Here is a 17086-nt window from a genome sequence, read left to right on the forward strand (position 1 = left end):
TTATATAAATTCCAGACTTGACTCAATAACTTGTATTCATTATCCATAGAGTACAAAACCGAGTTAAGACAATATATTAATTTAACCGCTGAGACCGTTTAATGACAGGAGCACAACAAAGGTCTGTATTTTTGCAATTTTTATTTAAAAATGTACAGAGCAGAATAAAACTATGATACAGGATTTTTTACTTTTGAAACACAGAATAGTTGAATCTACATCTCATTGATTAAACTTTGTGTGGACAGAAGGATTGGGGAGTTGCACCCAACTATATTAGTCTGTGGATTGTTGAAAATAATGAATGGAAGAAACGGACATCGTTTTTCACTAACTGCAAACAACCCATGACGGGTCAAGGCTATAGTTGATTATAATACTAAGATGATTACAATGTGAACCCACTTCAGGAAATCATAAAATGATGTGGACAAAGAAAATAGATCAATGAATGTAGAATGTAAAAGATGGGTAACCCTTAACTTAAAGTGTTGCTTGGAAGGCATCATAGGTTAATATAGGCATATTATGAGTGCATCATAAGTAGAACCTGATAGGATACACTATAATACACAACGTGCAAAAATGAATCGCTTACTTCCCGGAATGACTGAACAGCCATTAAAAAAGAAAAAGTATGGACTCATGGTACTATAAGGCGCTTTGGTTAAAAGCATCCATGTTATGTTATGTTAATATAATAATGCATATACAATATGCTTACATTGTGCTAATGATGCCTCACAACACAATACACTTCAAATCAAGAGTTCATTTAAGGAATATGTACAATTATAGGGGATATAACCACCTAAACAAGAGTGCATTTATACAAGAGTTCAAAAGTACTTTTAGCTTGATATTCTCACTTTGGCATCACAACTAAAAGGCAATATTGCACAGAATTGATCTATAGGGTCAGGGACACATACAATATTTGAATTCACAATTCTCAACTATCATCTGAATCCAATTAACACAGCTAAACCAGCAGAGGTGTTCGCTGTCTTGATGTCACAAAAATAAGTTTGTTTTGGGTGCACAAGATTGTTATGGAAACAGGTTTACACTGGTGTTGGGTTGCGTTTTAAGAGATACCTTGACATTTCAAATTTTCTAGGTGGTAATATTAAAAATGACAATGTATCACTTTGATATATTTTTTGTGCGAATGATCAGATCTTTGTAATTAGTTCCAGATATCTTTCCTAATATACACCATAACAACCTTTCAAGGAAATGCATTAGGGAATTCCAGGTAGCGGACCCAGGAACAGTTTTAGTTGAATGGGTTTTTTGTCAAGATGTATTTTCAAAGAAAATATTTTAAAAGCCAACTATTTGAATCCCAAGGCTGTTCTAGCAGGCTGTCGAAGGTTATACTTTGTGCCTCGTAATTTTAAATGACGGCCTGCTAGAGGAGTATAACCACCTTGGGATTCAAACAGTTTGTACTGAGACTGGTCCTGGGGTCCATTTCCGCATTATTCACTAAAGCAGCTGAAACCACAGAAACACACCCAATGTACTCAAAAAAAATTACTACTAAACCTCAAGGAATGGTCATACAGATGCATATATAATTCAACAGAATAGAATAAATGAGCAGAGGAACTCATACACTTACAAAGGGAATGTCTCCATTCACTTAAGTAAGCCTACTCAGAAAAAATTATACATAAACATGACAAAACAGTTACATTACAGAACAAAGTCGAAGGCACTGTAGAATAAAAAAGAAAAGAAAATAAAACGACTAATTGTATAAAATAATCTTTGGCCTTGACGTCACCTAGAAAATGCTCTCTGATCAAGGCAACCTTTCTGACACTGTCTAGGGTACGTTAAGCACAATGTTCTCTCTGAAGCTAGAAGATGTAGTCTGTATTGGGGTGAGTTGGTTGTTTTTTGTCTATATACATCTACGTTTATTTCGCTTACATTCCATTTGTATTACATTGTAGATGAATAAACAGCCAATTTTTTTTTTTTTTTTTTTAACAAACTTTAGGTCCCACATTACTGTTTATATGAGCAATAATATTTAAAATCTTTCAGACATTGAGCCCAAAGATAATCCCAGTGTATAATTCTCACATAGTCCAAGTAACAGACATATGTTAATATGGGCCAATTAGTTCATGGCTAGTTTACCATCATTTATGACAAGATAATGAAAGCCCAACTCACTTTCATTTGGTTGCATGTTGACACCAGAGCACCCTGGGCAAAATCATATTTACAATCCCACTGCAAAAGATAAAGTCTCTGTTCAATATGCGCTGTGAATAAAGTAATTTTGACCTCAGTTCATTATAAAGGATCCATGCCAAGTGACGATCACAAGGCTTTTAGCTACAATGCTTGTAATACAAAACAAAATATTACAAGATCTCCCAACATAGCTGACTGGACTACTCTGAAATTGGGATGATTTCTGAAAAGAGAAGTCTGTTGATGCTACTAATCTACAAGGCTTTGATGGGATAGCAGTTCCTTTCCAAAAGGAGAAGATCCACATGATGGGAAGATGGCAACTCCCAAAAAACATATTGGCCATATTCACACGGTGGCCATTTTGCTCTTATGTCACGCTCACGTTGAGATTCCTTTCCACCCTGTTCCCACCCATCAGGGAACACTCATCAGTTCTACCAGCCAGTAGGCAGCCAAAAGATTTAACTGGCTTGTTGCAATTCTAAATCCCGTAGCCTCTGTACTGTAGTTGCTTGACTAATTACTATTAGGCCTACCACTTTCTCCACTGCTGATATCGATTCTGATCATTACTAGTAGGCCTACCACTTTCTCCACTGAAGATACCGATTCAATCGAAACATTAATATAATCGCTTTTTCACCACTAGAGATTTCTGAGTCAATCGCACAGAAATAAATTTTTTACATTTTGTTGGCATCAGATTTTTATATTTGGGGACATTTTCAGAATACCAATACCCTATTTTAGTCTGACATTGGCCCGGTCAGTGCATCCCTACTAGTAATTGAGTTTTATGACCCACTCCCTCCCTATACACATAACCCTAAACACACTCCCTGCATCAGCCACTTCTAATAACCCTAACCCTATACACACTAACCTGCATCAGCCACTTCTTATAACCCTATACACACTAACCTGCATCAGCCACTTCTTATAACCCTATACACACACTAACCTGCATCAGCCACTTCTTATAACCCTATACACACTAACCTGCATCAGCCACTTCTTATAACCCTATACACACACTAACCTGCATCAGCCACTTCTTATAACCCTATACACACACTAACCTGCATCAGCCACTTCTTATAACCCTATACACACACTAACCTGCATCAGCCACTTCTTATAACCCTATACACACACTAACCTGCATCAGCCACTTCTTATAACCCTATACACACACTAACCTGCATCAGCCACTTCTTATAACCCTATACACACACTAACCTGCATCAGCCACTTCTTATAACCCTATACACACTAACCTGCATCAGCCACTTCTTATAACCCTAAACCTTATACACACTCCCTGCATCAGCCACTTCTAATAACCCTATACACACTAACCTGCATCAGCCACTTCTAATAACCCTAACCCTATACACACTAACCTGCATCAGCCACTTCTTATAACCCTATACACACTAACCTGCATCAGCCACTTCTTATAACCCTAAACCTTATACACACTCCCTGCATCAGCCACTTCTAATAACCCTAACCCTATACACACTAACCTGCATCAGCCACTTATAATAACCCTATACACACTAACCTGCATCAGCCACTTCTAATAACCCTAACCCTATACACACTAACCTGCATCAGCCACTTCTAATAACCCTAACCCTATACACACTACCTGCATTAGCCACTTCTAATAACCCTATACACACTAACCTGCATAAGCCACTTCTAATGGAGTGAATTGGCATGCAATGAGTGAGAGCTCCATTACACTCTGAACCACCTGAGTCCTTCTGATCTCATCTCCCTGCGGGAACCGAGGGGGTTTTCTTTGGTTCAGTGTCACCCTTCCTTTCATGGTGGGATTTGCTAACGTTGCTCCTCGCCAGGGCTGACGGATGGAGAAGCGGTGGCATTGGCAGTGGAGTCTAGAGCGGTGGATGTTACCGTTTCTCAAAAGAGGGAAATATAACCTGTGTCACAGTATTATTTACATATTAAAAGGAGCAACAGGCGGCCATTGATTATGGGCAGAATCTGGAAATGTTTTCAAATCCATGAACAGAATTCGACATCACCCTTCCCGATCAGAATGCCTCCAAAGCCACGGCCCTCTACGATTACTGTCGAGATATAATAACAAGTGGCAGCCGCCTATTGATCCTTTAACCCTTTCAGCTGTATGATCTCACATATGCGATTGGAATTGTGAGAACTGAACATTCTGATGATGATGGCATACTGGCTATTGTTAACTTGCACCTGAAAGGGTTCAAATATATGTGTTATTGAACTTAAAAAGAACAAATAAGAATTAGGGAGATATTATAATTGGCTTAACCAAGTAGTCATTTGGAGCTAAATGTGGCTGTCAAACTTCACACATCCTACAGATGGACTTCAATACATTTTTATCATACCAAGCAAAGAATATTTCACAACTTCTCCTTGATGTAGCCTGCCACAACTGAGAGCCTGGATAAACTTGACATTAGATCTCAGCTAAATTGGCAGAAATTGGGCAAGGCCTTCAAAAAAGAAGGGACTCTTCTCTACATCGACTCTTCTCTACATCACTGTGTCTGACCACCGTTATGAGACAGGCAATTCATTGTTAATGTGTCTAAAAATATAGGCATCCGGGCCTTAATCGTTCTTCCATTTATAGTATAGAATAAATCATCAGGGCAATTCTGGCACTTAAAAAAGAGGGGAATAGTCTATTATGCTTCCTGTAGGCGCTTACTTGTCCCCTTTGGCTACAGTGTCCATGTAATAGACATTCACCAGGTGTCGGTTCAGATGGCGACGGTACTCTACTTCCAAGGGGAACGTACGGTCACAGAAGACACACATGTGACTCTTGAGTTCGGTCGGAGTCGGGATTTCGTCCGTGGGGGTTTCGGGGTCATTCGGCATCTTCCCCGTGCCGGGTGCCGTGCCATTCAGGCCGGAGTCGTCGCTGCCCTCGGAGGCACTGTCGCTGATGTCACTTCCTCCTTCATGGCTGCTGTGGACGCCCTCGTCCTCGTCTGTGTCTGCGGGTTTCCCACGTTGCCCGGGGAGCTCCAGAGAGGGCGTTGTGGGTTTGAGCTCCAGAGAGGGCGTTGTGGGTTTGAGCTCCAGAGAGGGCGTTGTGGGTTTGAGCTCCAGAGAGGGCGTTGTGGGTTTCGCCAGCGGGCGTCTGAAGGTTGGAGACGGGCCGTCCTCAACAGGAGACGGGGTCTCCTCACCTGAGCTGCAGTTGACTGCCTGCTTCTCCTCGCTTTTGTCTGAAATCTTCTCTGGCGTTGTGGAAGTTGACGTTTTATCTGTGGGGGTGTTTTGCGGCGTGACGTGTATTTCTGGAGAATTCTGCTCAGTGCTGGTGTTGTCGGGTGTTGGGATGACCTTCGGAGGGGAAGCTCTCCTGGGTAGCTCTGTGCCAGGGCCCTTTTTGCGTTCAAGAGAACTAGGAGTGTCCACACCAACTGAAGCCTTCTTGACGTCAGTGAGAACCACAGTCTCTTTAGGGTCTGGGGTTTTCTTGTTGGTCTTTTTGGCTTTCTTCAGCTTTACCGGAGCAGGCGCCGTCTCGTCCGCCTGGTTGTTCTGCACGGCCGGGCAAGGCTCAACTGTCCTGGAACTGCTGGTGGTACTAGACGGTGGCTTGGCAACAACCTTGGCTTTCGACCGTTTTGCTTTGGTAGCACACTGACACATTGTGGCAGCCGATGTCTTCGTTGACAAGTCCAAGGCCTCCACCACTTTCCTCTTCACAGCCTTCGTCTTGACCACCTTATCCACTTGATTTTTCGCCTGACTTTCTTGTTTCCGTGGAGCCTCCCTGACAGTTTCAGTAACCTTCTCAGTGTTTTTAGAACCACCATTCCTTGGCTTCTTAACGATTTTGTTCTCCTTTCCGCTGCTCTCGTTCCTTGGCTGTTCTTTGTTCTTCTGAAGTCTGGCTGTTTCTTTCTCTCCCTCTTTCTTGCTCTCAGCACTTTCTTTCTCTGTCCCGTCTTGGTTTGGATCGGATTTCTCTCTCTTTACTTGGTCTTTTTCCAAACTTGACTGTTGGACTTTCTCCACCGATTCCATACATGTAGCCTTGTGTGCCTTGCCACTTGTCGTCTTTTCCTGTAGAAGCGTTATCTTGTCCGGTACAGCTATAGTCTTGTCCTGCACTGCCGTTTTCTCGGCAGGCTGCTTTTTGGAACGTTTCTTTGCTTTGTTGTTTACGGTGCTTTCGACAGCAGCTGCAGTCTCCATCTCGCGGTCTTTCACGGTAGAGTTCTCCTTCGCATTCTCACTGATCTTCTGATTCTTCTTCTGTTTGGGTGTCATCTTTTTCTCCGCTTTGTCCTTTGCCTTTGTAGCTTTCTCTTTGACAGGAGTAGCCTCACACTGGGTTGGAGTCTTGACTGGTTCACTTTCTACAGCTTCACCAGGGTTCAGCTCGCTGCCCTTCTTGATCGACAGATTGATGGGACGTGACTGTTTATAGGGAGACTCCAGCCCTTCGTCTTCTTCCATGTCATCATTATCATCATCATCATAATCATCCTCTTCAAAGTTGGACGATACGTTTACGATACGTATACCGATCTTCTTAACGCGGAGTTTCACCTTCGACACGTCGATGGCGATGTCGCAACCCGGGTGCCTGGACTTTATGTGGTACTGAAGATTGCACTTCTTTGAAGCTGCGTACTTGCAGACCGGACAGAGGAACTGACGGGGGTTGAGGTGGAGCTCCACATGCTTTTTGTAATTGCTGCGATCTGCAGTCTTGTAATGGCAGTAGGGGCAGACTAGAGGCTTGGGCCCGTTGTGGACTTGCCTGGAGTGACGAGTGACCTCGTGCTGGTTAGCCGCCAAGTAATTGCAGCTCTCGCATTTGAAAGGTCTTTCGCCTGTAAGGAAAAGATGATGCAGGATACAATGAACACATAGGATATAGTCAATTGAATATTACCTTACAGTAAGTAGGGAGACTATTGTATTTCATGCAGGGGAAATGAGGACAATACAAAACGAAACAACACCACACAGGCAGTGGAGCACAAGGCAATGCACAACACTTAGGCCTATTGCAAACCACTTTACCATACTTATCCCACAGACTGCTCCAGAAAGTGCAGCAAAGGACAGAAAGTTGCATGTTTGAGTGAGTGGTAGGCAAGCCACAAGAAGTAAATAAAGTATCATTATGTGTTATTTAGTTATTGTTGTTGTTACTATTACAACTACTACTACCACCACCACTACTCCTCCATCTCCTACTCAGTATGTCTACCACTGCTATGACTACTACTCCTTCTCCTATAATTATTTTTGTATCTACTTTTTCTCCCATTTTTCCCCCTGTCCCCGATTTCACATTGTCCAATTCTACCCTCCCCTGTCTCGAACGTTGTTAGGCCATGCCTCCCACAAGCCGGCTGCAATGTGGACGAAGCCTTACATCACGTGTCCCCTCCGGTACTCGAGGAGGCAGCCGTCGCATCTTTTCACCTGCACAGCGCGATCTCTCAGCGGCGAGGGTCTGCGTGGGAGGGACACGCCGCCCTCGTCGCTTCCTGATTCTACTGCGCAGGCGCACCAACCGACCTGTAGGAGTCGCTGTCCACAATGTCCGATCCCCACCCACCAGCTTCCCACCCCCTAATACTGCCAATTGTATTAGTATGAACGACCAGCCAAGCTGGTAGCAACGCCGAGAGCTGGGCTCGAACCCAGCATATCCTGCGTTGGTGGCGAGTGCCTTGCCCACTGCGCCACCTAGCCGCCCACTTCTTCTCCTATTACAGTATGTCTACTACTGCTATGACTACTACTCCTTCTCCTACTATTACAGTATGTCTACCACTGCTATGACTACTAGTCCTTCTCCTATTACAGTGTGTCTACCACTGCTATGATATGTTTTGTAGAAGTCTTTGTGTTGGTTTTATCTGAAATGAGTCAAATTATCTACAACTGACCATTGGCTGCTGCTGCCAACTCATGATGCTGTTATTAATAGCTACCTACACATTTACTTTAATGGCTTTTCAAATGGTGGGTCAATTAAGACAACTCTATTTAATTATATTCTATTCTTACAATCAATTAGCTTTTATACAGGATACTGTCTATTCTATTACATTCAATCAATCAACTGGTATCATACAGAATCTAGTAGCTTATTCTAAAGAAATCTGTTTGGCTACAGGCCTATAAATATTCTATACTATTCATCAATACACACAACTGATGGGGCCGACTCACTCACCTGAATGTGTTCTCATGTGTCTGGTGAGATGTGTCTTCTGAGAGCTGGAGTAGTCGCAGTAAGCACATCGGAAAGGACGCTCTCCTGATATAAACAATAAAACAGATATGGTTACAAATAGCTCTGTCTGACTCCAATGCATTTAAGCTTAAATCGCAGCCATAGGATTAGGAATCGATGCCTAAATCAAAATTGTAATGCTTTGTTTTTTTCTTTTTTCCCTGTGGGAGAAATTGATGTCGTCACCCCCCACCCCCCCCCCCCCCCCACCCATTTGTTATCCCCCCACACACCTACTATAAGCTCCAATACTCAAGTTCTGTTTACCCTTCTCCCTTGATCAACCCTTTTGTATGTTGTCCTCCCCTCCCATTTGTTATCCCCCCACACCGACTATTGTTCTCCAATACTCAAGTTCTGTCTAGCCTTCTCCCTTGATCAATAATAATAATAATAATACAATGGATTTATATAACAATGTGTTCTTAGGCCATGTCCAGACGAAAACGATTTTGATCTTTTTCCGTTTTCATTTAGTTTTCATTTAAAAAAAGGTTTCCGTAAAAACGGAATTGCCTTGAGAAATAAGTGCGTGCCACAAATTTACAAAATAAATGTCTTTCCTGTTTTAGACTGCGCTCTTTTATTTTGAAACCCCCTGACCGGAAGTGTTATCGTTGTTTTGTTGCTAGCAGAATAACTTTTTGTCGTCCGGTTCTGTGGTTTTGAGCTAACGTAACGCTAGTTTCCAAAGGAGTGGAGAGAGAGACCGCGGCTCACATGCACAAAATGCAGCTACAGCCTACAGCAATCGATGATGAGGATTTTAATCGGCAGGAGAGAGAGAACGTTTCAAAGCCGTATATAATATGGTGCGCGCAGCTCAAACTACCCGTTGTATTAAATTAATTGATTGATGTTTAACTTGTCCCTGTGTCCAGTCCTTTCGACTAGCAAACGTTGTCTGTATTTAACGTTACCTCAGGATACCACTGTCTTATTGTAGCAAAAGTTGTCTGTATTTAACGTTACCTCAGGATACCACTGTCTATTGTATTTAGTTGGTTGGCTATTTAGCTAATGTTGATAGCATTGAATAGCATCAACGCTAGCTGGCTGGCTACAGCTCAACACCAGCCATGGGAATACTATTTACTAAATTATGGAGGCTTTTTAATCATCAAGTTAAGAGAGGATTTGTCATGATCAACAGAAGGCGTATGCTATGGAACAGTATGTGCTTGGCTACTATTTGGGTTTTCAGAAAAAGGCCCACTATGTGACGCTAATCGCTAGCTAGTAACGTGTATTTCATCACAGTAGCCTCCCGGTGTTTAATAAACACTTCTAGCCAGGACATATCTGGACATAAGACATATATGTATCATGTTTCTTTTTTTGTTGGCTGGGTTTGCATGCACTCCATAGGCTTACAGCACTGGCAGAGAGTGGTAAAGATGGGCATACTGCATGGCACCCAATGTGTTAAGGGAGATGTCAATCTGTTGTCGACGGTGGTAGTACAGGCGCAGTACATTTAGCTGTAAAAGCCAAATCAAGCTCAATAGCTTCTGTAACACGAACGCAACTACTCTGTACATGCCATTGTTGTTGTGATGTTTGGCTGAGTTTGCACATGCGGGTTAAGGGAGAGGTGGGATATCACGTAATCGGTTCAGGAAAAGACTTGTATTGCTTGTAAAGACAGCGACGCAAGGGGAGCGTCTTCAGAATTTCCCACTCTGGGACCCGTGTGGATGAAAGGTGCATACGATCAAATACTTTGACTGATACGATCGGAATCGGTTTCGTCTGGACATGGCCTTAATCAACTTATCTGGCTAAATAACAATGTGTTCTTAGTAGGGCTGGGACTTTATGGCGTTCATTTCAATTAATTAACTACAGAAAATGTTTTACGTTAAAAAGAATGACGCATTTTATCGCACTTTATAATTTGTTTGCACGCAGAAAGTTTCTCAGTGGATGAGTTCCAGGCATACCGTTTATACAGTTGCACAGCGTGCATTGGATGACGTCAGACAGTTGTAGACTACATGGGAAAAGTTCAGACTGCGTTGCTTGGCCCGTGGGAGATTTAGATATTTATAAAAAAAACAGATGGAAGTTTTGATACGAGAGCGGTTGTGTTTGCAAAGACTTTGCATATCACCGGAGCATTTCAAGCCTATGGTGTCACCTCAATGCTAAGCATGTTGCAGCTACCATGGATGCTAGAGCTAATGCTGGTCAGGCTAATGTTAGCCCTAGTATGAGCAAGCAGGGTCGCCAACCTGCACACTAGACCAGATGACGGGGTTCAGAGCCAAGACGAGTCAGACCATGGCTAATGAAGTAACAAACACACTGGCTCGCTGGATTGCCGTGGACTGTAGTAGGGCTGCACGATTTTGGGAAATAATCGAATTGCGATTTTTCTGACAGATATTGCGATTGCGATTAAATTTGCGATTATAATAATTATTTTTTAAGCAACTCCACAGAGGTTTATTGTAAAATGCGGCTTGCATCTGGCCTACACGGTGGGTCTGTTCGGGACACCGAGCCTGAAAATGTTTATTATTACCTGGGAATCGATACCGGTAACCAACGGTACCTTTTTTCTGTACTTTACTCTCCCTCTCTGAAGTCTAAACTTCACAACACACAATCTAAAACCCCTTACCTCCCTCTCCCAAACCATTCCTACAACAATAACAACAACTTGCAAATGAGATCTTGTATCTCAATGGGACTTCCTGGTTAAAAAAATAAATGTAAATATGTATTTGCGACTTGCTAATTGCATCATTTCAAATCGCGATTTCAATTTAAAATCGATTAATCATTCAGCCCTAGACTGTAGACCACAAAAATACAGAAGCTGTAGAGGACCAGAGCACTGTTAGCCCCCTCTTCATCCTCTGAAGCGAAGAGTTTACAAAAGGTCCTTTGCGCTATATATATATATTCTTAAAATTGCTGCACTTTGTTAAAAATTGCATTGATCTGTGTAGTAGCTAATAAACAAGATGTTGCTGCTTAAACACATGTATACTCATTGATTCTGCCTGAATCAAATATTGTTAAATGGTTAAATGATTGTGTATATTGTATTGTGACTGAATAAACTACTACTACTATTCACTCGTATACCAAAATCCATTTGAATTGAAAATGTTTGCTTTTCGCATAAAATATTGATATGCGTTTAAAATGCAATACATTTAGATTAATTAACTATAAAGTATCAAATTAATTTGTTTATTACATACGAAGTTAATACGTACGAATACGTTATTCGTATTATTTTTTTATCGAGTCCCACCACTAGTTCTTAGTTAACTTGACTAGCTAAATAACAATGCGTTATTAATTAACTTATCTGGTTAAATAACAATGTGTTCTTAAATCAACTTATCTGGCTGGCGAAATAACTGTGTTCTTTGTTAGATTATCTGGCGAAATAACAATGTGTTCTTTGTTAGATTATCTGGCGAAATAACAATGTGTTCTTTGTTAGATTATCTGGCGAAATAACAATGTGTTCTTTGTTAGATTATCTGGCGAAATAACAATGTGTTCTTTGTTAACCTGCCTGGTTAAATAACAATGTATTCTTCTTAGTTTATCCCAACCTGAGCATGACATAAGAGCAAAGTGGCTGCATTGTGAATCTAAGATAAGATAAGACAAGAATAAACGTTATTGTCACAGAGGGGAAAATTTACTAGGAATATCAGTGCTGCCTCAGTCTGGGATAACAGTGTAAACAAAAAAGAAAAAGATATATATTCAATCATTCATACAGTTAGTAAAAATATGGTCAATAAAATATTGAAATAACAGCCATTGAGCTTGCCTAGCCCAAAGTTGATTGCCCTGCAACACATGGGTGGTGAAGGAGGAAGTTTCCGCTACACATTGCAGAAAGATATCCAAAAGACATGCATGCTAAGCACACTGCTGCCTGGCACTGGCAATACAGGTGGGAGTCGGTCCCCGGGTGCCTGTCTGCCCGCTGCTCCTAAGTGGTTAGGAGGGGTTCAATGCAGAGGAATGATTTCCCCACGGATGGGATTAATTAACTTATAAATGAACACAAGAGTGTCTACAAAAGCACCATGGAAAGGCAACGATTCTTTCATTCATTCAAAATGTCAGATGGAACCTTGCGATGCCAAGGTCATGCACCGTGGGACCTACCTGTGTGTGTGCGGACGTGCTGGATGTAGTTGTTCTTGCGATCGGAGAAGTAGCAGCACTGGGTGCAGGTGTAGAGCTTGCTGGGGAAGTGGTTCCTCAGGTGTTTTCTCCAGTGGTACTGACTCACTGTGGTGTAGGGACACAGCGTGCACTTGAAGACCCTGTGAAAAGAGCAAAACATTTTATTTAAAAAAAAATAAACCAAGTTTTATTATATCTATCTAGATATTAGAGAGGAATAGTTTATAAAGAGAAAAAAATTACATATGAGCCTGTTATAGTTTAAATCATAACAAACAAAAGAAAAAAATATTTGCTTGTTGATTTCTGCATTACTTGAAATAATCATGGTTCTGATGTTTCCATGGCGTTCCTGCAGGCTTGGGCTGAGGTGGTAAAGTAATCACATCCTAGAATATTTCTGACATTTCCTTTATTTAATTCCTTGAATTTAATTTTTTTAAATAAAGTGCTACACAAATAACAGTCAATTCTGACGTCAATCATGTCCATACCTGTGGTCGTCTCCCTCCTTGCTGTGGTGCTTGAGGTGAGCGATGTAATGGTCGTAGCGGTTGGTGTTATACCCGCACCTCTGGCAGTGTATCACCCCTTTGCTCTCCGTCTTCACCGCCGCGTCCCTGCCGTTCTCCGCCGCGCCCCCCTTGGCGGCCTGCGGTCCGGCGAGGCCGTCCTCCTTGCCCGTCAGCCCGTTCTTCCCCTCGGCGTGGTTCACCCTCATCGTCTTGTGGGTTCCCAGATGCTCCACGAACTCCTGCTCGCACTCTGCCTGGTAGTGGCAGGGCTTACAGTGAAAGGGCTTCTTTTTCTTGGCCGTCCTCGTGATCAAGTGGCTGATCTGGAGTCGCGGGCGCTCTGGGCCGGCCGCGGGCCGTGGCTCGGCGGGGCTGGACAGGTCAGTGAGGTTTTCCTCCTCCTCCTCCTGGGGTTCCTGGTCTTCCTCCTCCATTCTCTCGTGCTCCCCGACAACCACGGCCCGGACCCCCGGCGGACACTCGGGATACTCGATGATACAGAGGTCCCTGTCCTTGTCATAGCTGTACCTGAGGAAGAAGAACACTTTAGTATGGGTGGGTGGCCTAAAATGTATATCACGGTATATTTGTCTTTCTTATAATAATAATAATAATAATAATAATAAGTACAAGACTCTGGGATGGTAACAATCTATTCACAGAGGGTTAACTATGAGGTTTCTACTTTCTACTGGGCTCCTCCATTAGTATTCTGTAATCTGTACCTATCCACCCCTAAGATAGGGTCAGAAATTAGTAGTAATAGTAGTACTAGTGGTGGTGGTAATGGTAGTAGTAATAGTAGTTTAGTTTATTTGATAGGGACAGCACAGTACTAGTGGTGGTGGTAATGGTAGTAGTAATAGTAGTTTAGTTTAGTTTATTTGATAGGGACAGCACAGTACTAGTGGTGGTGGTAATGGTAGTAGTAATAGTAGTTTAGTTTATTTGATAGGGACAGCACAGTACTAGTGGTGGTGGTAATGGTAGTAGTAATAGTAGTTTAGTTTATTTGATAGGGACAGCACAGTACTAGTGGTGGTGGTAATGGTAGTAGTAATAGTAGTTTAGTTTATTTGATAGGGACAGCACAGTACTAGTGGTGGTGGTAATGGTAGTAGTAATAGTAGTTTAGTTTAGTTTATTTGATAGGGACAGCACAGTACTAGTGGTGGTGGTAATGGTAGTAGTGGTAATATTAGTAGTAGTAAAAACTAAACAAATGCCTCTGTAGTACTCTGTAGTTGTTGTTGTAGTAGTTAATAGTAGTGTTAGTAGTAGTGGTACTAGTAATAGTACTGTAGAAGTGGTAGTAGTAGTTGTGGTAGTAGTCGTCGTCATAGTAGTAATTACCTGATGACATTTTCATCCTCGCTGTCAGAGTAGCTGCAGCCGACCGTCTTCAGCTCCATCATCTCCTTCTCGTCCGCCATGCTGCCGTCGCAGCCCCCGCCCTCTGCCGCCGCCACGTTGGCCAGCATCACCAGCTGAGGGGCCGGCAGGTCGCTGTGGGCCAGTTCGCTCAGACTCTGGGGCACCTCCACCACCATGGGCACACCGACGGGGTACGACCCCATTGCAAACATTGTCTGAGTAGCCATTCTGAGTGCAGTCTCCTTTAGGTTTATTCAGCAGGTGGGCTGCCACGGCATGAAGAACGCCTCCACTGCAGGAGAAAACCAGTTAGAAGAACTAAATGTTACTGAGCGCTAAAACACACAAGTGGAGGGTCTCTTTGAAAATTAACACTTTTGTCATGAATGTATCGGAAATGTATTTATTAACAAAAGTTTGAAGGCCGCAACATCCCCTATGACCAAATGATATAAGTAGGCGAATGGGATGGGCTGTCTAGAACCAGGGAGACATTTTATTCTTATTTTATTCATTATGGGCCACGTAATGCATTTGTACCTTTACCGGTTTACTAGTATTCTACAGGTCGTTTTACAGCGCTCATTACCCTAGTTAAATAGTGTGGCTGAATTAAATGCCAAAAATCTGGCTCAAATATAAAGTAAATATATTTTACGTTTGTAATGGGAGTAACTACTAGGCCTACACACAACAAGGAAACTGACCTGGGCTGAATCAGAGTTGACGTAATCTGATCTGTCACTTTCTCTCAACCAGCTGGTTTATTAGGCTAATCAGATTAGTGAGCATACATATGTCAAACTTTTTTGATCACGTTTAGTTTTGATCAGTCTATTAATATTTGCTTAAGTACATCAAATATGTATGTAATGATGACTGCAGAGTTATGTGTTTTTCCTAATCATCAAATACATTAATGCATTCATTCAAATGTGCATGCCATGGAATAAGTAACGATGTTTAACACTAATAGATTAACGCCAATATATGACAATGTTCTGGTTATACAAAGCGTACGCCTACTGTATCCATGCACACTAACTAACTTCACCAACTCTCCAGGACTGTGTTTGCATGCTCAGACATTTTGCATTCGGCCATTTTGAAACAGCACCACAACTTATTCGACAGCGCCCAACAACTCAAGTACATTCCACTCCAAAACAATGAATAATATATACACATAGTTAGAGACCTATACGGTTACAAGTATTATACAACGCCTAACACGGGCGAATAATGTAAAGACTTTCCATGCAAGCTTGTTTGTATGTATATTAAAAAAAAAAAAAAATGGTAACAAAGTTATTGAATAGGTATTTTGACCTTCCTGGGCAATGGACTTTCAGTCAAAACAACATTTACAAAATATTCCTTTTCGCCCAAAAAAATAAGTAAACTGCTTTCTGATGATTATACTATTTATTGCACGCCAAATAATGTCACATTGGTGCAGTGAGTTTGATAGAACGTCTGCATGTTTTGCATTGTTGGCGATGAAGCTTCGCCTATTATTAGGTGATTTACAACTCGTTGTTTTGATTTGATAGGGAGGATATCAAGGCAAACATTTTGTTAAAGAAAAAACCCGTTTACTGTGATGAATTGAAGTGACCGAAAAGCAGATAGCCGTCCGGCAGCACGAGGAGGCCCGCCTCGCCTCTAGCGAGTCTGAAACTTATCCCGCAGCAAGAAGCACAAACCTCGAATGAAACACTTCAGTTCAGACTCGTAGATTCTCCAAACACGCAGGGATCGTACTCGCTGTCGGTTTGCAACATGTATGTGACATGTACATAAACGTCCGTCATGTGTCCATTAAAAGTATTTGTTCGGCGAGTGTTAGCCATGGTCCTGAAGCAGCTTGTGTGCTGGACAGCGCCTCTTCCTTCCCAACGACCCCCACCACCACACCAACTGTCGTCCATTTTCCAAACTCTTTTTTACAAAGTTATAGTTTCGTGTGATCGTCATCAAACGACAAAACATCGGCGAATATGATTTAACAGTCGAGTCCAGGACTTACCCTCTCTATCTGAATCCACACTCGGTTGTGTTTCGCTGTGTTGTTTAGGACGAACAATGAGAAAGTGTTCAGGAGAGAAGTTTCCGCACATTCCTCCACATCGGGTTATGTGTCTGTTGCGTAGTCAGGGACTGTGACCGTGACGTCACCGGCCTGTCCCTCTGTCTGCCTGGGGCTGAGGTGAATGTTGAGACAGATGTGTTTGATCTGTAATGCTATATATTTTTTTAGCCAAGCTCAAATAGCATGATGTAAACTGTATATATATGGAATGAATATAGAAAATTCATATTCATGACACAAAAAAATTGTCAGGGACAAAGGCAACTTTCCTGTACTTTATTAATGAATCTAAACAATATAGCACAATTTGATATAATATATGCCTTTACTTTAAATGATTAAGCAAATATAATACGCATCGACAATACCTTTTAAAAATACCACAAAAAAAACAAAGATTACATGTTATAATGCCAGTTTGTGTCA

The 17086-nt window shown here is 42.0% G+C and overlaps 1 protein-coding gene across 4 annotated transcripts; it reads right to left on the minus strand.

The window, feature by feature from the left end:
- rest (RE1-silencing transcription factor) lies at positions 1-16717 on the minus strand. Of its 4 annotated transcripts, none has more exons than XR_014620620.1 (7): positions 16598-16717; positions 14548-14860; positions 13174-13722; positions 12659-12819; positions 8453-8536; positions 3910-7091; positions 1-3871 (listed from the first exon to the last, which is right to left on the minus strand). XR_014620620.1 is itself a non-coding variant. In XM_084331536.1 (6 exons), the coding sequence occupies exons 2-6, from the start codon at positions 14793-14795 to the stop codon at positions 4939-4941; spliced, it is 3195 nt and encodes a 1064-aa protein (XP_084187662.1). In that variant the 5' UTR covers positions 14796-14860; positions 16598-16717; the 3' UTR covers positions 1-4938. The 4 variants fall into 4 exon arrangements, 1 of the variants encoding a protein (XP_084187662.1); XR_014620621.1 differs by having other exon boundaries at positions 1-3702; positions 3747-7091; XR_014620622.1 differs by having other exon boundaries at positions 1-3256; positions 3495-7091.
- Between the last annotated feature and the right edge of the window lie 369 nt (positions 16718-17086).

This window comes from Notolepis coatsorum (assembly GCF_963971535.1).
Source record: "Notolepis coatsorum genome assembly, chromosome: 16".
NCBI classification, from domain to species: Eukaryota; Metazoa; Chordata; class Actinopteri; order Aulopiformes; family Paralepididae; genus Notolepis; species Notolepis coatsorum.